This window comes from Pimephales promelas, chromosome 10 (genome assembly GCF_988280905.1).
Source record: "Pimephales promelas chromosome 10, fPimPro1.hap1.1, whole genome shotgun sequence".
Lineage (NCBI taxonomy): Eukaryota > Metazoa > Chordata > Actinopteri > Cypriniformes > Leuciscidae > Pimephales > Pimephales promelas.
The window spans coordinates 17,535,990-17,560,396 of record NC_142778.1 but is presented as its reverse complement, the minus strand read 5'-3'; the positions used below and the strand labels follow the sequence as shown (position 1 = coordinate 17,560,396).

At 37.6% G+C, this 24,407-nt stretch overlaps 1 protein-coding gene across 3 annotated transcripts in view; it reads left to right on the top strand.

The window, feature by feature from the left end:
- unc13c (unc-13 homolog C (C. elegans)) overlaps nt 1-5,912 on the top strand; it is a 343,459-nt gene extending 337,547 nt beyond the window's left edge. For all 3 annotated transcript variants that reach the window (XM_089135438.1, XM_089135436.1, XM_089135437.1), the window contains one exon: nt 4,361-5,912. In XM_089135438.1, coding sequence (XP_088991564.1) covers nt 4,361-4,646 — 286 coding nt within the window. In that variant the 3' untranslated portion in view covers nt 4,647-5,912. The remainder of the gene's footprint in view (nt 1-4,360) is intronic.
- The last annotated feature ends 18,495 nt before the right edge of the window (nt 5,913-24,407 follow it).

The window sequence follows — 24,407 nt, the reverse complement described above, 5'->3', positions numbered from 1 at the left end:
CTTCTTCTTCTTCTTCTGCTGATGGCAGCCCATACTTGCAGGAAAGTTATTAAATTTGGTACACTGACAGGACAGTCTGAAAAGTCGGCAAATTTAGAGTCTCCAACTCAATCCCTCTTGTGCCACTAACTGTCCAAAATTTCACTCATGTTTATGCTAATAACTTTTAAGCCATAATGCCTAGAATCACAATTCCTTTGTCGTCTTATTCCTTGGCTCAAGCCGATTTGATTGAACCCTGTTCATGATGACAATTTGTCCGCCATTTTTAATTATCCGAAAAAGCTACTTTTTCAAACTCCTCCTAGGCCGTTGCTCCGATTCTCACCAAAATTGAACCAGATCATCTCCAGATTGTGCCGACCAAAAGTTATAAAATTCATAAAAACGCTGCAAGTCGTTCTAGAAAAGGGGTTCTCAACTCCAGTCCTCGCGACCCACTGCTCTGCATATTGTGTATGTCTCTCTTATTTAACACACCTGATTCAGATCCTCAGCTCGTTAGTATTGACGTAGAGTCTATAATGAGCTGAGGATCTGAATCAGGTGTGTTAAATGAGGGAGACATACACAATATGCAGAGCAGTGGGTCGCGAGGACTGGAGTTGAGAACCCCTGTTCTTGAATACCACGCGATTTAATTTTATGTAGCCCTTGCAAAAACAGACATAAGGCTGTATCTCCGCAATGCTTTATCATATTCTGACCAAACTTGGTCCATGTCATCATAAGCATGACCTGAGGTTACATGTAGTGCCACCTACTGGTCCGGAGATATGAAAAATGGCTATTTGTGCTCATAACTTCTTAACGGTTTGTCCAAAAATCATAAATCGTAGTCTTGTTAGATTCAGGGCGTCATACCGAGTCAACTGATATCCAATTTTCCCAGATCGGCCATTTTGGCTGTCGGCCATTTTGAGTGATGTGTTAAAATGCTGTATTTTTTAACGCATGAATGAATTGTTTTACGAAACTCACTATGGGTCCATCTGTACGATGCCCTGAAGGAACCTGAGAAGTTTTGAAACAGTGCCACTTAGTGGTAAAATTACATTTTCAAATGCTTATAATTCTGACTCTGGTTGACATATTTTAACGAGACTCATCTCGTTGTGTTCCTGAATCGTTGCCGAGTCCAACAATACCAGACTTGCCAGGCTCCATCATATGGTTTGTGCAACTCAGTCATTTAGTGCTTAAAAAACATTTGCCGATATCTTCAAAACCATTTGTCCGATCAAAGTTTGGAAACATAGGTCTCTGGTTATATGTTAATGCCCAAATGCAAAAATATTGATAGTAAGGTGTAGTAAAATTCAATCAAAGTCACGTGTCAGTAATTTGTTTCGTGTCAGTGTTTTTTCATATAAATGTCTATAACTCTAAAGTGAATTGAGATATATTCACCAAATTTGGCACACAAATGCATAGGCTCATTCTGAGGACACATGAAAAAAAGTGAGATTTTGCCTCTTGGTGGCGCTATAATAGAACATAACATGCTATACTTAATGAATGCATTGATGTAACATTACGAAACTCAGTTTGTGCCATGAGCACCATCCCCTGAAGGTACTCAAAAGATTTCAAGATAGCGCCACCTTTTGGTCAAAGTTATAACAAAATTTCTAATAATGCTTATAACTTTTGAATAAATCTGCGTATTTTAATGCCACTGGTCTGAAGGTTTTTTAATCGTCAATTTTTAATCGTTCATCTATTTTGTAACCACGCCACCTATTGGTCGAAAGTGATAATCCATTTAATCACATTTTTCAGCCATTTTGCCTAAATTCATCTTTAAATGTCTTCAGTTGCTCCTTGCTATAGTTGGTCTACCACATGTTGGCATGTCTTGTCATCTTCTTTGTGCTTGGCCTCGGTATTGCTGCTTGCAGCTATATTTATTATTATTATTATTATTTTTGCTGGCTGATCTTTAGTCATTTGAGACTTTCTGAAAACTAGTGATTTAAATGAAGTACCATGCAAAGGTTACTTATTCATTGTAGAGAGGCTGTATTCACAGTCAGCCATGAATTTGAAAGCAAAAGTGGTCAGTTATAGGATGGGTTACCGTTCATTTCATTCATCGTTAAAATGTTTGGATGCTTATTTCCGTCCATGGTGGGGAAGCATTTTTCTTAAGAGTTAATATAATAATACGCCGCAAATATTTTTCCTCACCCAAATAAAAATCGAATTAACAGTAATGCGTTTATAAAGGAAGTCTTTGAAGCAAGACATTCTGGATAGTTGAAATGTGAAGTTTGCATTTTTGTTGATCATATACGTTTATTGATTTATAGTTTTATTACTACTTGTCCTAAAACCACTTGGCAGTATTATTGTTATGAAACAATCCACTGGAGGCAAGCTGGTGAGGACCCAAATGCAAACAAGGACAAGGTATGAGACAAGAACCATGGCAGAAAACAGTCAACACTAGAAAACATACAATCCTCGACAAAAGACACAGGGAAAACATGATGGCTTTTATACACTGACTTATTACAAGACAAGGAACATCTGTGAACAATGATCAGACAATTAACAATTGACAAGACACATGGCAGCCTCACCTGACAAACAGGGAATCACATGAGAGACAAGAACAAGACACAAAACCCACACCGTGACAGTTATTGAGCATATTATGCAAAAGTTACAAGTTTACCAACTTGTCATGCCGATGGCAGGAGAACACTTTACAATAAGGTCTCAATTGTTAACATTAGTTAGCTACATTAGTTAACATGAACTAACAACCAGCAATACATTTTCCCTCAATGTATTATCCTTTCTTAATGTTAGTTAGTACAAATGCCTTTATTAATTGTTTGTTCATGATAGTTCAGAGTGCATTAACTAATGTTAACAGATACAAATTGCAATTTATCATTCTGCAGAATTACCAAAATGCTGTAGAAGTTTTGTTCATTGTTAGTTCATTTTAACTAATGAAGTTATCTAATCTTAAAGAATGAAAAAAGTGTTACCTATACAGTAAGTCCTTTAAGTAAGTAAGTTATTTTTTCCAAACAGTTTTTCTTTTTATGTTTATTTCGATTTAATGTCTTGTTCTGTGTGTAAGCACATTACAATGGCTTGCAATGACTTCCATTTGGAAATACATTATGTGCAGGGCCGGATTTATGCATAAGCATTCTAAGCATGTTCGCTTATGCTCGCACATCCCTTCCCGGGACCCAATTACAATGAGGCGAAATAATGGTCTGTGGGTTTTGCAAATATTTATGTGAAGGCCAAGTATAGTAACCCATACTCTGAACTTGTCCTCTGCCCATCCAAGTTGGTGCACACACACACACACACATAGTGCAAACTGTGGACACAGACTTGGAGCAGTGGGCAGCTATTTTGCTGTGGTGCCCAGGGAGCGATTGGGGGTTTGGTGCCTTGCTCAAGGGCACCTCAGTCCTTTTCTTCCAGTTTTAAAAATTGAACCCACAACGTTCAGGTTACCAGTCTGACTCACTAACCATTAGGTCACAACTATCGCCCTTAACCAATGAAAAATTATTAAAAAGAGTTTATTACTAAACCTTGTAATTCCATTGGATCATCAAACCGTCGGTCAACCCGCATTTCTCAACGTCGTCTCTATCGTAGATGAAGCAGTGGTTTTCAAACCTACCCCCTTAAACCTTTAAGAAATAATATGCCACCCCTATTAAAATATTTTTACAAATGAAAGATTATTTACTTGAAATTGAAAATTGGCAACGAAAAGCACCAGCAAATATTTCACATCACAAACATGGCAGAATACAATAAAACCCATTATAATCAGTGGTTCTGTTTACATTGGTTGCAGTGCAATGGAACATGACATATCCCACACAATAAACTGATTCTATTTATGACATACTCGCTCTATTTCTGACACTATCAAAAAATGGATTTGCAACGGTTATTTTGTCGCGTCCAGTGTGGACGGCTTTTAGCTGTTGCACCCTATAACAGTTGGACCCGGTGTAAACACACTGTCTGTGTTCCTGTTGAAACATTGCAAGGGTAAATAAAGAACTGCATTGTTTTCTTTACTCAAGATGCTAAACACTACAGGTGAAACTCGGAAAAAAAAAATTAATATTGTTCAAAAGTTAGTTTTTCATTAATTTAACTAAAAGGTGAAACTAATATGCAAAGTGAGATATTTCAACCCTTTATGTGTTATCATTTTTATGATTATGGTTTACAGCTGTAAAAACCTTTTTCACAATATTACATTTTGAATTTGGGGGTTTCATATGCTGCAGGCCATAATCATCACAATTAAATATAATACATTGTGGTGTATTAATATAAGTTTTCTTGTACCTTCTCCGTCCAGCGTGCTGAGTAACGAACATGGCCCAGAGGCCTACGAGCTTCACATCTCTGTGAAGGACTACTGCTTCGCCCGAGAGGACCGAATCATCGGCTTGACTGTCCTGCAGCTCAGAGAACTGGCCGAAAAGGGCAGCCTGAATGCTTGCTATCCGCTCGCCAGGAGCGTAACTATGGACGATACCGGTCTGACCATCATGAGAATACTCTCGCAAAGGACCAACGACGAAGTGGCCAAAGAGTTCGTACGTCTCAAATCAGACACGCGGTCAGCCGAGGAAGTATCGTAAAGAAAAAAAAAGAGCGGGAGGGATATCGCAATGCAAGATGGTTGTGTTTGTTTTTGTGCATGTGTGTAAAACATCTGTTGGAATGTTCATTTTAAACTACAAGTACGTACAAAAGTGTTTACCTACCGTATGCTCTCTATCAAATATTATATTCTACAAAGTTATGTTCAAGAGACGTTGAATACAGTTTTGTATGACGATTAGTCTTTGTGAACAGATCTTGTATTTGTTCAGATAAAGTGCCAAACCTGATGAGTTTAAAAAAAAAGACAAAAAAACAAACACATGAATTATTGGTGAAGTTGGTATCTTTCTAAATTTGCTCGATTCTTTTTGTCCGGTGTATATCATCCTCTCTTTAAGTGTGTAACGGTTTTGTTCGTCTTTTCATTCTCACGCCATTTTTTGTAGTTTGTTTTGTTTTTTTGCATTTTTGGTAACTCACCCTTTCTCACACAGCACTGGTGGTGCATGTCTCGTTTTCTTGGTGACGTCTCTCCCATGTGTTCGCAGTGACTGTGGGCATCGGCTCGGACCCTCTCCCCTCCAACGTTTTGTATTTTGAGCCGACTTTAAAAAGAGACCATTTTTTTAAAATGGCGATGACTGCTACGAATCTCTTCATACGTGTTTGTAATTTTATAGTCGTTGACAACAATGAAAACCACCTTGAGTGCTGTCGCTCCAGGCAGGAGGGGTGGGATGTTATTTTCGTTTGTTTCATATGTTTAGTTCCTGTGCGTTTCCTTCCTTTTTTTTGTTACCATAGGCTTTCAGCCTTTCTGAATTAACACTGTGAACATGGGCTCTGAAAGGCAAGCTTACATCACATTTGTTGACTGTTTGATATCATCTTTTTTATTTTTTGAAACAACTTTGATTCAAAAACAAAAGAAGAAAAAACTGCCAAAGTTACATGAAAATATTCATACAAAAGCAATTCATGATCTGTATGAAAATCAGTATATACTATGTACACATGCTACATACTGTACATGAATCATGTTTATAGTATTGCTGAGTCATATCTGATTGTGTTTATGGGCTGGGTTCTGAGTTTTTCAGGATGATTTCTGTGAAGTTGTTTTATCTGGTATGAATGTGGTAAGTGTTACTTTACAAGAAGAGTCATATCGATCGCTGTCATCTCATTTATTTTTGTTTACAGAGGAAAAAGTTTAACATTTGGTATTTATGCAACATTCCTATGTATTGCACTGATGGCAAATTGTATGTCATGTAAATATATTTAGTGAGAAATTGTAATTAAGGTCTCATTGTTTTACATTTTTTAGGAAAGAAGCTTTATTAACTCACTCAATTATTAGCATTATATCATTGAACATTCAGAGGGAGTTATGGGGTGAGTTTGACAAAAAAAACATGCCCTGGTCATCCCTGATATAAAGGTACACTATGTAACTTTTTTCAATTCAGAATTAACAAAATTTAAATAATGAGTCAATACATTATTAATCCTTCTTCCAAAATGTGTTTTGTCTTACCCTGATTTACTATGGTAAGCTAGTCTCAGCCTCAGACGTCATGCCTGCAGACCGCTGGCTGAACGTCTGATGCATATGTAATACAAAATTGGAAACACTTCAGGAGTTTTGAAGGCATCATCTGATTTGTTGTATTCTACAGAATTTCCAGGAGACGTGTGTGTCGCATTCTTTAGCATTCCTCCCCTGGAAACAAAGTTGCTGTGATGCCAAACCCCCTCATGGAATACATCACTCACACGTGCGTGTCTCGTCATATCTGTAAATAGAAAAATGTTCCTATGGCTACTTGTATGAGTGGGAGTGAATTAACCCTGCCCTCCAAATTCGCATTACTCAAACTTATATTAGTAATTTACTATAATACATGAATGCAAATGTAAAAAAGAATGCAAATGCTGTAAAACACTTTGTATATAATTTCTGGGGGGGTGAATTATGACATGTTCTTGACTGATGCCATGGCATTTACCTTATAATTCAGTTGTTCACACAATTTTTATGATAACTGCTCCTCAATATGAGTCTTTCTTTTTCATCTGAATGGCCACAATCAGCTCTTAACAATATCTGTGGGTTACACAACAACGGATTTCATCACAGTATGTGGTAACACACTGTTGATTTTTGAGACAGCAGGGGGGAAATTAGACCCGCCACATTTTCATTCAAAACAATCCTCATCGCTCAGCATATGTGTAAGAGACCATAAATATGAATATGTCGATTCTGCATTAGCTACTTGCAGAGATTGCCACCATATTGGAAAGGTCAAACTCAAGCATGTAAAATGACAGATGTGGTGCGAGCTTCTGACAGAAAACATGTTCCAAACATTTGGTTCCTCATAAACATCAGACAATTCGGTTTAATGCAGATTTTGTAAAATTGAAGAGAAAGTGGTTAACACTTTCATAATGTGCTGTGGGTGATGCTCCATAATTGTCTTTTGTCCATGAAAAACTGACATCTTAAAAACCATAATCTCCAAACCAGCAACCAGCCAATATTTTGCCTCCCATGGGTATATAGTAATGCGTTTTACCCATGTCATCAATCTCTCAGCGGCTCAAAGGGAAAAGAGGCCTATTAGAATGCTTTAGAGTAATGTGGAAGGTGTTTGCTGCACCTTTTACAAAAGCCGCTGAATATCAGCTCACGCTTTGTTTAATTTTGTTGACCCTCGGTTTTCCTCTATGCCTCGTGTGGGGAGAGAGTTTGACACGCAAAGCTCTTTCTGGTCTACATCTGTTACACTCACCCCCTAAACCTCACTCTCATTCAGGTCACAGCACCAAATGTAACCAGTCATACTCAACCTGCTCCGAGCTGGATACAAACCGGTGTGGGAAGCGGGCACGCTAACAAGGATGATAAAGACCACGGCCTCTAGCGCCTCTTGATGCCAGCGAAACGGGGTTTACACGCACAGCTTTTATTGGCCTGCATTACACAAAGACAAATCAAATGCCCTTTTTCTGTGTCAAAAACAGCACATGCTGTGATTCATGAATCTGCTCAGAGCTGAGGACACACACGAGGAGGCGGAGACTGATATGCATATGCCCTTCAACAGCCTGGTTTGGGCATCATGAAAAATCTTAAAACAGGACTGATATAATGACATGAGAACATACACTTAAGATTCTCATGAACTTCACATTTTTCATAACTTAAGCAGGTTTGCCAAGAGTTTGCTGTTTTAAAGCTCATGATTTCTCATTGGTTACAAATATCAACTTTGTCCTAATTAATAGACACAAGGACATGCACAGGTGTACAGAGCATGAAAATCATAGCCTACTTGAGTAAAAGGACAGATACCTTACAGCTAATCCATTACAAATCACCAATTTCACCACTTGAGTAAAAGTCTAAGGCCCAGTTTCATAGAGAGGGCTTAGATTAAGACAGGATTAGACCTTAGTTACATCAGGACATTTAAGATACTTTTAAATGTGCTTTAGAAAACAAAACATTACTGGTGTGCATCTTGAGACAAAACAATGGCACTGCATATTTTAAGGTACAGGTATTTTGGTGCAAGTTACTTTAAGTTATAACTGCTCAAACATTCATTTTAGTCTGGGACTATAGGCTTAAGCCTTGTCTGTGAAACCAGGTGATCTGTTTTTAACAGCACTGAAGTACTTTACTCAGACTGAATAGGCTCAAAGATGCTCTTTTTCTCAACTCCTAAGAAACATGCCAGTGAAAAACAAGAAACAGCCGATTTGTGAGGATATAGTGGATAAATAAAACAATGTTATATATTGAAGCCTAAAAAAATCAAAGCCTTTGCACTAGACATGCTGGTTTCGCAATCAAGTTCAGTTTGTGACACTAGCCGCATTTCCATTACATATTTGCGCAAAACTTTTGTAATATTTTCTAAATGTCATTAAAAGACTGTTGTGCCTTGATGGTGTTTCCATTGCGCCTTGATGGATGTTATGCAACTAAAACGTAAATTTTTTCCTCTCGCGATAAGTCATTCCAAAAACCATGGCAATGGATGTTGGTAGGTTTACGTATATCGCAGCCACCACACCAGCCATTATATTCATCCAAGAAGACGTAGGCGTGTTATTTAAGCATTAATGGCAAGGAAAGCCCTTCATACTTGGGAGAGGCCATGTATGAGTTGTTTTGGTGTTTCTCCCTCATATCTGCTTCAAGGTCTTGGTTGTGGCATTTCTTTGAACACACTGGCCCTCATTTATCAAAAGTGCGTACACCAAATTTCCAGCGTACACCTTGCGTACACTCAAAACCACGGTGAGTTTGAGATTTATCAATATGGACGTGGGCGTACGGCACGCTCGAATCCTACACCAGCTCAGGAGGTGGTGTACGCACGTTTTGAGTTAGTGAGGAAATGCGCAGAAAAATTCCTAACACCACAAAACGCACTGACAAACTAAAAGATATGATATATTATGACCCAGTGTAAAACAAACAAACAAAAAACAACATAGAAATTATAAACTTCAGTATTTATTTTTGTGTAACGTGGACTTCAATGTTTAATTTGTGTGACTTTACCAAAGCATTTGATTTGTAAGCATATATTCCTTCAGTTGCGAGCCCGCTTTACCCTGACGTTTCAGGATTATCCCCGGCAGGTGCGCACGGACATGTGCCCCGGCAGGTGCGTTCGGTAGCCTAATGAAAGGCTTTCAATGACAAAAAAATAATTAAGACTGACAAAATAATAAAAAATACATTCTTCTTCTTTTAAATGATGATAATAATAGAAATAATAATAACGACATCCTTCTTCTAAATAACAATAAGCATCATTAATGCAAATCATAATAATAATAAGAATACTATTACAAATTGTCATAATTATTAATGTGAATGAATGGTACTTCACATCACATCATCATCATCACTATTATACATGTGACGTGATTCGAAATTGAATGCTAATTTCAAAAGACGTGCTGTAAAATAATGCATTGTGATAGGTAATTTCGTCTCCACGTCGGAGAAGTTTCTCTTCTTTGCCGTCTTCCGTGTGTCCATGGCGTAAAATAAGGGCGTGGGGGGAGCGGAGACTTGAATATTTAGGGGCGTGTTATTCTAATGACGATCGTTTTCGGCCGCGGGATTTATCAAGGGCAGGTATTGCGTACACCTGGGGCCTCATGTATAAACGTTGCGTACGCACAAAATGGGCATAGAAATATGCGTACGCATTTTTCCACGTGCACATCGGGATTTATAAAAAATAAACTTGGCGTAAATAAGTGCGCACTGTAAGGATGCTCTTGACTGTGCGTACGCACTCTTTTTAGAAGATTATGGGTTTTGGCGACACCGATGGTGAGCTGGAGTCAAATGTCTTTTTGCTCACTATTAGACAGAGAATCTAAAGAAAATTATACATCTACAGAAAGATAATACAAATATAATTTCACAAACCTATCATCACTTGAAGCAAACATCCATCCCTTCTTAAATGACCGCGCCAGCACGCGCGTTGGGCAGTTTAGTGAAACTGACGCACATATAGCCTATAATCTAACGGCAAATGGAGTAAAACCGTAAATCATCATTATGAGTCCAAATCATAAATAGAGTGCATGTTCTCAATAACAGTTTAAATAAATAAGAAAATGGTTTAAACTTTGTTTTACTTCTGATATAAACATTTAGATTAAATATGCCATTCTCATTAATGGAGTTAAACTCTTAAACTACATGCAATCATTACTAAGAAGTTACAATATATACAGTATATATATTCAATAAATAGAAATAGACCTATTTGTTGTGGATGCATTGCTTTTGAACACTTTTCTTCTGGCATGCTGTGTTTTAATGTTTTAACTAAAGATTGTCTGAGAAAACTGTTTCGTGCAAATAATGCACAACCATGTCTATCTCTTTCCATTAAAATATAAATCAATTAAAAATACTATTTGGCCAGTGGAAAAGATTGAGAAAAACTTTCTCTGAAATGTATTTAACACTATTTGATTTATTCATTCAAAAACAAGGCAAGATAGGCTACTAAAAAAAAATGTTTGTAATAATGTGACGGCACATCCGCATTTCATATTTTCCTAACGTCTTGTACCGTTAAACTTGGTATCACGTGGATGAATAATCATATGCAAATGATATGCAGATGAGGATATGCATATTTAAACTAGGCGTTGTAATCTCCATATATGGTTATTTCGGAGAGGAGACGCACGTGCGCACAATCTCCCGCTGACTGGGATTTATAAAGTGAATTCTGCGCAGGTTCTGGCGTATGAACGGTTTTATAAATCTGAAAACTTTTGTGCGTACGCAAATTCTGCCTTATGTGCGTACGCACACTTTAAGGATGAAATCTACGCAAAGTTTTATACATGAGGCCCCTGGATTTCAAAGGTACGCACATCTTCATAAATCAGGCGGTGAGAGGAGTGTAAGCATAATCTTACACCAAAATATACACCCGTTTCTACGCAAGATTGATAAATGAGGGCCAGTATTCCTATAAATCTTTCGTCTTTTATGAGTTTAATAAAGAACTACGTCTCGTCTTTTGTCTAAATATACCTACATCATGTACTGTTTTAAGTTTGTAGTTGTAGTTTTATGAAAAATTCCTTTTGTAAAAACTTTTTAATGATTTATTGGAGTTTTTGCTAAATTGACGTGTGTCCACACTGGGTGTATTTTCAATGAACATTTCAATTTGCAAAAATTGAAGGATAATTAAAATGTGGCTACTGTCACATTAGACACGTGTTTTATACCACTCAAAATCATGATAGTTTATATATAAACATATATTTGAGTCTTAATGGGTTTACATGTTGTTTTAGCCATTTTATTCCGCTTATAGGTGATCTAAGTGATGTTGGATGACGTCACTTATTGTTGACGTTCGAAGTCTTGTCAAGCAAAACAGAGGTTAGCTCGACCCTCCCTCATCCTTATATGCGCCTCCAAAGCCAACCCCAAAATCCTTCTTGTCGGTTATTGGCTAGAAGATTGCTTGTTATGTTTCGTGGGGGTTGGCCCAGTTTGTTTTTGTTGCCGTTTGTGGAGCTTGGGCTGTCTACAGAGTAGAGCCCGACCGATAAAGGATTTTGAAGGCAGACATTTTACAATGCAGGGACTGTAACTGGGGATATGCTAGTTATAAATACAGTAATCATTACTTTATTTAGGCAGAAAAAGTTCATTGTGGTTTCCAAGCTCATTAATGTTAACGTTAGCGGTCTTCCACTGATGATAGTGGCATTAGATGGCTTTGTGGTTAGCTAGTCTATGATGAGCCATAATTTAGCAATAGATAACATCAATCTGCAAATTGTACAACAGACATTTTCAATATAACAGGCCAAGGAGAGATGATTGAAGCGTGTTTTTGTCCGTTTTTATTTCATTTTTTAAATATTCATTTATCAGCCATTATAACTGCCGATACCGATATTTTGGAAAATGCCTAATATCGGCTGCCCGATATATCGGTCTGGCTCTATTACAGAGACCGCGTTTTTACAGTGGGGACAGGCAGCTAGTGGATAGTGAGGAGATGTTTGCTGCATGTGACGAAAATTTTGGCCTAAAAAATGCATGACACTGCTTAGAACAGAGTTTCCCAACCCTGCTCCTGAAGGACCCCCAACACTGGTCTTTGTCTCCATATTCAAACACACTTGATTCAACTCATTAGCTCATTATCACATATATCCCGTGATAATGAGCCGATGAGTTAATTCAGGTGTGTCTAGAGCTGGAGATAGACTGGCCTAGAGCACCTTTAACCATTTAATAGTCAGGGAGCCAAAGTCTCAAAAGCTCAATAAAATGGGTTGAACCTGACATGGTGACATGGTACCTGTGAGGAGTTATGGCCATTTAAAGAAACTACCAAAATTAGCTAAAACGGCTAAAGCTAGCTAAGTAAACTAGTAGAGAATGAATGCGGCTGCTACAGGGATACGTTTGGGGTGAGGAATCATTAGAAATATACTTGTTTGAAGACTGGCATGATCATTTGAGTTACTTACGTTACAATATTACCATATTATCATTCTTTTCCCAAAACGCTGGGGCAGACCTACTGTTATTCACTAAAGTCACTGTCACTTACCACAGACAATGATTAGCAGCTTTACCAAGTTCGTTGGTAACCGTTGGTTGGTTACTAACAAATGTGCTGGTGATAAGCGAATAATCTTGTTTCTCGGCTGGCATGTTAGGGTTAGGGTTGCATGTCTAGATTAAAATGTAAACATATGTGTGTGTAAACAAATGTTTGAAACAAAAATGTTGTCTCCCGACTTTTAAGTATTTAAATATTTAGAGTTAAAAAGTGAATACGAAAATCAACAATGGATGTTTGAAAAAAAATGTTAATGCTGTTTTGACTTAAAAATCTAAACAATTATTATAATAAGGTATGTACGATTATTCACATATTTTAAAGTGCACAAAGTGCATTGTTTTGGATGTTTTCGATAAATTCCTTCTCAAAATATGGAATATGTCATAAAAACCGACCATTAAATTCTGATACATATTGAGATCGTACTGAGAACAAATTGTTCATTTTGAGATCTCTAAAACTCTACAGAAAATGCATCTGCATTTATAGTGATTTTTTTTTTTAATTTGCAAAAGTATCCATTTGCTATGTAATTACTCTCATTGCTCTCTTGGAGAAGTCATTGAGATATACATTATTTGGGATTTTTCTTTTCTTTATGCTGTGATGAAAACAGTAATGATGGCTTGCAGCTATACTGGCCAAAACTGATGTCCGGCTTCACCGTTTATTCAAATATTAATAAAAAAAAATTGTTACCGATTTTTTAAGCATATTGTATAGTTGTGCTTGGAGTCAATGGTTTCATTTATGATAACGCAATAAAGCATGTCAAACTGTGCATTTACATAATTTTTGGCCAGGCTGTCATACAAAGAAATTATGAACACATGCAAAAATAAGAGAACCAATGAAATATTAAAGGAACTGTATGTAAGAAATGTATTTCAATTAATCATATTGAAGGAGTTTCACCGCACTCACGATAAACAAGGTGCCAGAGAGACAAGACTAGAAAACTCAAAAAAGAAATAAACTGTCCGCAAACTTGAAGCCTTAAAACAAATTTAAACCACGCTTTCGGTCAAAAATTTCCATAGGTCAAATTTCAATTAATCATATAAGGGCCCTGATAGACATTAAAGGATTAGTTCACTTTTGAAAAAACTTTTGCTGATAATTTACTCACCCCCATGTCATCCAAGATGTCCATGTCTTTCTTTCCTCAGTCGAAAAGAAATTAAGGTTTTTGATGAAAACATTCCAGGATTTTTCTCCATATAATGGGACTTCAATGGGAACCGGATGGTTCAAGGTCCAAAAGACAGTTAATAACTGTTTCAGATGCAGCTTCAAATGTCTTTAAACGATATCAGACGATGAATAAGGGTCTTATCATGCGAAACGATCGGTTATTTCAAAGCTTATTCCAAAAATGTAACTTTTCTAAGGACAAATGCTAGCCTTTCTCCATTCTGTGAGGCGCGTTTGCAACGTCACGTAATACGTAATTACGTTCAAAAGGTCACGGGCGACGTTGTTCTAATTGTTTTAACAATGGACGAGGCATTGTGAGTGTGAGCTGACATCGCATTTGTCTCTCGTGTTTTCACTGCGTGATGTGTGCAGTTATAGGCATAGACATGTAACGTTATTTATTATATCTATACTGTAGGTATGTCCCCAAATTAGTTTTTGCCTTATATTTATATCATGTTGTTATATTAGAATATCACATCAGTAAGAGTGCCATTTTCCCATGCACAAATGTGATATTTATGTTATACAATAGTTAAATTAAAAATAAATTGACATTGTGAGTTAGTTTTTAGACATAACATTATCGATATTGTTTGTTTTCCCTTTATTTCCCAATATATAATTATTGTGTAATTAAATATTATTGTAGTAATAAGTATAATTACTGTATAATTGACATAAAACGTGATGCATAACTCTAAATAAGTTTAGAAAAAAACTCCATAAATAGGTGAAAATGCCCCTGGAAATCAATTTAAGGTGGCAAATATTGCACATTAATTAATAATTTCTGTCACTGCTGTGAGCTGACCACTGCATAGAATATGAAAAATATAAATATCTCCGCGAGTCTGCTGTCAACAACAGGCCTAAACCAGCCATGGCACCAGCACAAAAACACAATCAGTAAAATATCAACTAATTATTATCAACAAAACGTTGAAAATATCTAGATATATTTTTGTCAATATTGCACACCCCTAATGTATGGTATTAATTTTGATTTCTTCAGGTCTTAAAAAGGTCATAAAAAGCCTTAAATTTTACTTTAAAAAGTGTGCAGGAACCCTGTACAGTCGTTACCCAAGACGTTTTTCCCCTGGGCTTTTTGTTTTTCTATGCTTTTTTTAAATACAACCTGTAGGCACATAGATTGTCTTTTATGTCATATTATTTTGATGATTTTTTTCTCTCATATTTAAAATATTTCAAAAATGTCAAATATTTTCTCTCATATTTTGATGGTTGAATCAAATTTGTAGGGTCATTAATTATAAATAATTCATATTTATTTTGGTGACATCTAAGGACAGAAGACTAAGATGGTGTCTTTGGTCTCATCAGTGATATTAAGGATGAGTGGATCTGGGGGCTTTTCTTGCATTAGCCATTATGGACATTTGCCTCAGACAGAGACAAACCTCTCTAATTCAGGAAGCGTCTTGGGGAAAAACACGCTCCGCTCCGGTGTCATTGGTCTCGCAGTGATTCTCAGACGGCTGTTTGTCCTTATTGGACATGTCTCGAGGAAGTGAGCTGTCCTTCTTCATCAAGCACGGAGAAACATACTGTACATACACAAGCAGCCAAAAGACATTAACCTTCAACCCACATTCTCCCACCAGCTCATAATAATCTGCTCATAAACACAAGGAGAAAAAGACAGTAAGAGATGCATTACCAAGAGTAGAGAGGGAACTTAATGTCTGTTGCGACCTGAAGCTCATGCTTACATTACAAAATTCTTTTAGCATCTGTGCAGATGACAAGGACTTCAAATGTCATTTCACTTGCATCTGTCCATGTGTGTCGCTGTCGACATTCATTTGACAGTTCAATGTGACAGTGTTTGTGAACAGCACACAGCATATTTATGGATCGTAATAATTGCTTTCAAGGACAGAAACGGCCACACCTCTGAATATGTTTGCGTTTATCATTCTATCAGGAAATACAGTAAAGGTCTCCTCTTAACAAAGGACATGAAGCCTGCAAGAAGATTTGGTCACTATGTAAACACTGCAAAGTTTCAGGAGTTACAAATGCATTTAAATGCAGGAGTGAATTAGCAATAGCATGTTGCCAATTTCAAGATTCTCAGTTTTGGAAAAAACGGAATATGCTTCTTGAACCCTCAATGGACATTTCAATTGAAAATGTTGAAAAATGCAAGAAGCAGTGGAATATTTTGCTAGCATGTCACCACAGTCACATTTTTTCAATAAACCTAGGTTGGAGAAATTTTAGCCTCAAAATATGTATTTTTTTACATAAAATGTAATATGCATTAATTATTGGATTTACAAGGATTGTGCACATTTCGGTATTGCAAGTTTTTTTTGTCTATAGTCTCTAATCGGGTTTTACAAACACATGCATAAGAGTGCATGACAATAATAACAAATATAAATTATACAATAAAATAATGCTAAAGTGCTAAAAATACTAAATTAATTTTCTATTTTCTTTCATTTGAAAGGGTTTGGGGGATTTGAAGCCTTGTGCTTGCAACACCAATGTCAAGGGTTCAGTTCCCAGGAAAGGCATAAAATGTATTACGTTAATGAAATGTGAGTCACTTTAAATAAAAGCAGCTTCCAAATGCATGTTTCCCTTCAAAAATCATAAGCGGAGTGAATGAGATCATGTTTTCAGAGAAAATTTTAATCAGGCATGTGTGAAAGACGTTAGTATCATTATGATGCTCGACATGGTGATAGAGGAATGGCAAAGATCCGCCCGTCCTCCTGCTGGTCCAATTCTCACAAGCTGTTGCACAAGAAATAGGAATTGAAACCATTATGAGAGAATGTGTCAGTCATTTAAGAAGTATGGATAAACTCCTCAATGTCATCTAATAAAGGACAAGTACACCTTGAGTCCCTCCCAACAGCAGGCTAAGCTTTGATGACTTTCTGTTTGATGATTGAAACACGTCAAAGGTTTAATGCAGCGCCACAGATAGAATATTAACGGGTCATGAACTGGCTTTTTAAAATTTTATTATATTGTTGTCTGAGATCAATTTATGACATTTGCTTGGTTTTTGCATTCAAAAACATCAAAATGAATAAGTAATTGGTTATTTTGTGCCCAGGGCCGGCTCTATCCCTTTGGTTGCCCTAGGCGAGATTGATTTTTTGCGATTTTTTTCAAATCTAAAAAATAACCTGCAGGGAACGTTCTGGGAGCACTTCTTGTGAAACTGTTTATCATTTTAATGTTCACTACTGTTGTATCTTGATACTATTACTAATAAAATGAAACGCAGCAAACAAATGTGCAGTAGCTCAATACTCCATTTTCTTTTATTCTCCTCTTTCTTTTCCTTCAACACTCTAGGTTCATAGCAACCCCTAGTGGCCAAGCATATTAACTCAGCTTAACATTTAAAGCCAACACAACACTTTACTCACTTTTAAGAATATTACCCAATGGAAGATATATTAACATAGCTTACTGCAATCCTGAACAAGCCAATAACCAAAGAACAACTGTTTTAACATACCTAATTCGCTAAGGTTATCATGTGGAAAGTACCTTAAGGTCTCTTATTACATAACTCAAAAAGATGCATATTCCTTCATATCCATCAACAATTACGGACTCCAGTAATCTCCCCATACAATACAGAAGCATCAGAACTGTGTAGATACACTATACAACATCAACATCTGGAAACTTAACAACTTTAGTAGAGATGTACTGACGTGATGAGTGTGCCTGTGTACAGTTTATGTAACAAAGTCTTTGTGCCAGATTGGCGGACGTCTGATTCTGGACTGTCTTTGAGCTACCGGTGTAACAACCGGCATTGGAACCTCTGTAGGATCATTATCCGAATGGTTTTTACCCGGACATATTGACAGGTGTTTTGCATTCCACACTTTCCCATCATCCAGGATGTATGTGTCCTGACCTTTTTGTCCCCGCACTGTACAAGGCGGACTGAATTTCGGCCTGCCCTTTTTCACATATGTAGGTATCCTCACCCGCACTCTGTCACCTGGTCTTAACGCGGATGGTTTCGCTGCGCGTTTGATATCAGTGTAGATCTTGACTTGAGACTGACGAGCATGAACGCGAGCTTGCACTGTAGCATCCATACAAGCAGAGGGCCGGGTGGGCAAAACTTTTAAGGTTGTTCTCAGTTTGCGTCCAAGCAAGAGTTCACAGGGAGCAACACCAGTGGCGGCATGAGGTGTAGCACGGTAATGCAGCAAGAAGACTGAAAAGCTGCCAGTGCCGAGGCCAAACCATACAGTACCCGACAAAATCTAAACAACACTTCATGGGTGATGAAAGCCGTCAGATCTCTGCTGTCCTTGTGAAGCATTACTTGGAGGTATGCATTGTTCAGATCGATGCTTGAAAATATTGTGGCCCCCTTCAATTCAGTGAATGAGTCCTCAATGTGTGGAAGTGGATGGCTATCGATTATTACTGCCCTGTTTGGTTCCCGCAAATCCACACATAAGCAAATTTCTCCATTTTTCTTTCTTGTCACCACAATAGGTGACACCCATGGGTAAGCATCCACTCTCTCAATGATGTTTTCAGCTTGTAACCGAAAAAGTTCTTTGGAGACTGCATTCCTAACAGTTAAAGGAAGTCTGCGCAGCTTTTGCTGTACCGGCACTACTGACTCTCTTACTTTCACCCGATGCACAAAGCCTTTAGCGCATCCGATGGCCTCAGTTGTGGTCGTCACTTGTCTAACCATGGTAGGAGAGGGGGGTGGGACCACTTCATTTCCAGCAATATGAATGTTTAGGCCAGATACTAAGTCCATGCCCAGTATAGGGGTGCCTGTCTCAACAACATAGATGCTAGTACTGGCCACCGCATCTCCGTAAAATACATGTGCACACAAGCATCCAAGAACAGGCAGTGCCGCCTTAGAGTAAGTCACCAGTTTCACACCGGGAGGTTGTAAAGAAGATGTACTGAAATGACGCTTATAAAGGTGGTGAGGGAGGATGGAAACGGCAGAGCCCGCGTCGACTGTGAGCTCGACCGGGACGGGGCCCACTCCCTCAGTTCTCACACAGCGGTTTCCCTTGCACTTCAAGCACCTGCACTATTTCGGGGACCTCCATTTCAGGGGTGTCAAGTACTTGCACTTTTTTTCTGAGCGGCAAACCCTTGCAAAATGTCCCACTTTTCCACAACTCTTACATTTAACTTTGGCAGAAGGGCAATTTAAAGCATTAGCCAAGTGAGAGCCAGACCCACAACGAAAACAACTGTGATTTTTCTGTGCAGTATACCGTGATAGTGTTTTACTCACATGGTTTCCATGGTATTTCTGAGTTCGTTTTGACACGCCACGCTGAGCAGATTTAATCTCGTGCACTGATGCCGCATCGAGCATTTGAGTGTTCCCCACGGCCGTCTCTGTTTGGCCAGCCATCAGCAGCGCGTCCTTCAATGTTAACTGTGGCTGTAACAAGAGACTCTCCCGAATACGTGCGGAGGATACCTTTTCCACTAATTGATCCCGGATCATCTCTTCCGTATCAGCCCATTCTCACCCACAAGGCGTCACTTAACTGACGCCTTGGGAAGCATTTGGACATGCTTCAATATCTGACGCTTTAGGCGCCCTTTAGCGTCAGTTAGATGACGCCCTAGGATCGCGTGTACCCTACCCCAACCCCACACCTAAACCTAACCGCGTCCTCTAACTGACGCTTTCCTTTAGCGTCAGTTAGATGACGCCGTAGGATCGCGTCATGTAAGTGACGCTAAAGGGCGCCTAAAACGTCAAATATTGAAGCATGGTCAAAGGTGACGCCTTGGGGTGAGAATGCGTTGTCCGTATGATCGCCAAAGTCACAGTGTACACTGAGTTCACGTAGGGCAACAACAAAATCCTTTATTGATTCACCTGGCCTTTGGGCGCGTTGTCTGAATTTTTGTCGTACGAAAACAACATTGGTAGCTGGCTGGAAATGTTCTTCCAAAGCCTTGAAAGCATCGGCAACAGATCGACCTGTATCAGGCAGCGTGTAGACAACTTTTAACCCCTCGGCCCCCAGGTATTGTAGTAAAACGGCGCGCTTCCTCTCCTCCGGCCACCGATCTCCTGTAGCATCGATGGCGACAAAATAGTTTTCAAACATCTTCCGCCAAGTATGAATCAATATTGAGGGATGGCCCGGGCATGGCAAGAACAAAGCCGGCGTAGGTAAACTGAGAGCTGCCATCCTCGTCGCCAAAATGTTGTATCTTGATACTATTACTAATAAAATGAAACGCAGCAAACAAACGTGCAGTAGCTCAACACTCCATTTTCTTTTATTCTCCTCTTTCTTTTCCTTCAACACTCTAGGTTCATAGCAACCCCTAGTGACCAAGCATATTAACTCAGCTTAACATTTAAAGCCAACACAACAACTACAAAGATTGTATGTATATTGTATTATTTATTTATTTTTTTGGGTACATTTAAGCATAATATATTTTTCGACTTATTTGTTGGCCAGTTGTGGTCTGTGCAATATTAAATATTAAAAGTTCTAAACCTAAACCTAAAATTATGTGTTATGTATGTATGTTATGTATTGTTCTACTATAGTAATGATAATATTTAAAATAATATATTGCATTTTATTGGTGTCTCCCACATTGTCCCACAGCAACAATGCTCCTTTGCAGCTACCTAAAATAAAGTGCGAACAGTGTCTTATTTAAATGAATAACTCCTTCATTATGCACTTATTAACCATTAACAATGCACCTTGCAGCTAACTAAAATAAAGTGGGAACAGTGTCTTATTTATATGAATAACTCCTTCATTATGCACTTATTAACCATTAATAATGCACCTTGCAGCTACCTAAAATAAAATGGGAACTGTAAGGAATGTTTGTAAAAAATAAAATGAGTATGTTGGAAAAAATTGTGTTTTATTTGTGAAGCAGGAAATCACACTGTGACATTTTTTGTATAATAATACACATTTCATAACTTAACTAAACGCATCAACCAAAAGAAAGTCAAAAAGAAGTTTGAAAAAAGTATTCAAATTAAAACAGACTTACTACATAGAAAATTTAATTATTTCCCTCTCTCACTCAGTGACTTCCATATCTCAAGAAGTGTTCATCCAATCTACTTTAAAATTAGCTTAGGTTTGTTGCTGATGAAGAAAGCAGTGCTGAATTTGGTGCAGTCTTAAGAAGGTTTTAATAAAGACGAATCCCTCCTCTGACTTAACTGTGATGTACAGTAGCAAGGGAGAGGCTGAGGGCTCAACTCAGGAAACACACACAACACACACATAGCAGCAGTAGACAACTTTGCCCTGACTTAGTTTGACTCAGCATGTCAGCCCAGCGCTGCAGGGATTTTAATTTTGATTACAACAAAGTAGTTGCTTGAAAAAAAAAACGAAATAAAAAAAAAAATACATGCTACATCCTAACTTGGTACTTGGTAGGTCTTCGCTATATCATGCAGGACAGGAGCCTTCTGAGAGGGCCACCTTTGTGTCTCCTGCCCAGCCACTCCATCCATTTAACAAGGCAAAGATGGTCAGACAGTAGGCGTTCTGTTCGATTCCCCCTCTGCCTCCAAACCTGCTCCTTGATGCTTCTCCAGGCACGTTCAATATGTTGGGTGCTGGCACCCGTTCTTGGATCCACATACCACCTGGAGTGATTACCTGTCACATGGTCGTACCCGAGCTCACCTAGCGTACGATATGCCCGCCATTCATCACTTATGATAGAGGAGCCAGTCTTTACATGGAGTGCAATCAGGGGCACAAGGTTCTGACGACCCCTTCTCTCCACCGGTCGAAGCACTGGCTTGGCCCTTTTTCCCTTCTGTTCCTCCTGCTTCACACCCAACATGCCAAACACCCATTTTCTCCTTCTCCATTCTTCCTCTCCCAAACTGTTGTGATGACACAAACAGAGGAAAAAAAGAAAGGCCTCAAGCAGTGAACAATTTCCAACAAAACATGCTTTTTTTAAACTAAATTCAGGGCAACCATTGGTTCTTTTCAGTTTTTTTTCACCTCTTAATAAGGCTAATGGTGTTGTAAATTAATAAAAGCAAACTACTACTTAAGAAATAAGGGAACACCCAATACAGTTTAACGCAAGCTTCTGGGATATCGATCTGTCCAGTCAAGAAGTATGATGATCTTAAAATAATATTGCCTTACCTCTTGGCTACATCTCGATTATTATTATGTTGCTCTATATTTTAAATATGTTCCTGCAATAACCTTCTTTTGACTATCAATGCAATCCATTTGAGTACAATAAAATCTGTATATAATAAATTCTTTTGATAATAACTGGGAATTCAAGCTCAAAATGAAAGAAAGATTGGTAATTTAATTTATGGTTTATTTGTGTAATAGCCAAATAGGTAACACTTTATAACAACTACACACTAATAATCATTAGTTAAGCATGAGTAAACAGTTAATTCATCATTCATAAAGCATTAATAGACATTAATAAGCAGTTTATAAATATAGCTATAAATGCTTTCTTCTTGATATAAAAGCATATCTATAATTTGTTTAATAATTGTATTTGTCATTTATTAATAATCAATTTATCATTTCTAAATGAAGAATTGCATTTTTTTTAAACCAGTTATTTAATAGTTTTCAGTGGTTCATAAAATTACTTAGAAAGTGTAAGTAAATGATTAATAAACTTTTTTTTTAAATGTAGATTCATACATCTTATCATTCAGACATATAGTGATGGTTACTTAGTGTGTTAAAAAATGCTTTATTAACATGTATTTATGCTGCAATTCAGGGTTAATTCTGGTAGTTATAAAGCATTTAGTAGTGGTCAGTTAACTATGTTTGTGAGCTCATCTAAAGTGAGGACTATTCATGCCATGTGAAGCATTTATAAAGGAGATTTAAAGGCTGTTAAATACTTATGTTTTGTATCACTGTGTTTGTTACATTTTACTTTTTAGAAGATTGATGCGCCTTTAAATCTCCTTTATAAATGCTTTACAAAGCATTAATAGTCCTCACTTTAGATGAGCTCACAAACACATTTAACTGACAACTGACCACTACTAAATGCTAAATAACTAACTGTATTTACTACATGTACTTATCAATTTCATTTATCTTAAGAATGATTGACAACTCTTAAATAACTGGTTTGTAAATAATGCTATACTTCATTTAGAAATTATTAATTGATTATTAATTGATTATTAAGTAAATTAAGAAAATACAATTATCAAACGCATTATAGATATGCTTATAAATCAAGAAAAAAACATTTATAGCTGTATTTATAAACTGCTTAAATGTATACTCATGCTTTATAAATAATGAATTAACTCATGCTTAACAAATGATTAATAGAGAGCAGTTGTTATAAAGTGTTACTAATATGGTGTTTCTTTACTGTCTGGAGTTCCCATCCATGGGGTCCGTTGAGCCACCGCCTCCAGACCTCCCTTTCTTACACCAAATCTTATGACAATAGAGAGAGAATGAAGGGCACTTTATGCCACTTTGAGTGATTTATTGCCCTCATAAAAATAAGCCCCGCCCCCTTTTTTACCCCTCCCGCTCACTTCCGGTCTGACCGCGTGACCGTGGGAAATTCCCACGGTCTCCCCTCCTCTTACCACCCACCAACACCCCTCACCACCACCTCCACTTCTGGACTGGTCATGTGATTGTGGGAAAATTTTCCCACGATACGGAACCCCATCCGACCCCGTACCGAACTGGACACCTGTTGTACACCTGTTACACCTGTCTTGTTCAATGTAATAATGTTCAAAATGATGGAAAAACAATACATTTTCAAACTTTAATGATGACAGAAAACAGATATAGGTTATGTTTTTTAGTTTTTATTAAACAATGGTCCTTTTACACACATTGTTTAACATTTTGGATCAAAAGTTGTACTTTTACACAATTACACACCGTTTAAAAGTATTAAATAATATTGATTATAATAATAATTATCGATGTTCAAACACTAAAATGTTAAATTGTTTAGACGTAAAAATAAATAATTAATAAACGTTATCAAAATGCATATTAAAACAGTGTGTATTTACATTACATCAAACAATTATTAAAGGATATCAAAACTTAAAAACATAAAAACTGACTTACGTTCTGTTTTGTTGGTGAAAGAAGAACAAAATTATCCCGTTTAAAGATTAATCAGCTCCAAAGATATATCCGACAGCAGCGGTTATCCAAAAGGTATATCCAACAGCAAGGATTATCCCAAAGGTATATATCCAAAACTTTAGAGATATTCCAAAAGTTATCCGGTTCAAAGTTGTGTAAATGTAATCCCGGGAGCCCAAGAAAGCACGTCCTAACAGGCCGAAGTCAGAGAGAGCAATGACATCTCGAACCTCTGTACTGTGACCAGACTCAGGCTCCGCCTCTTAGATCCCTCCCACAA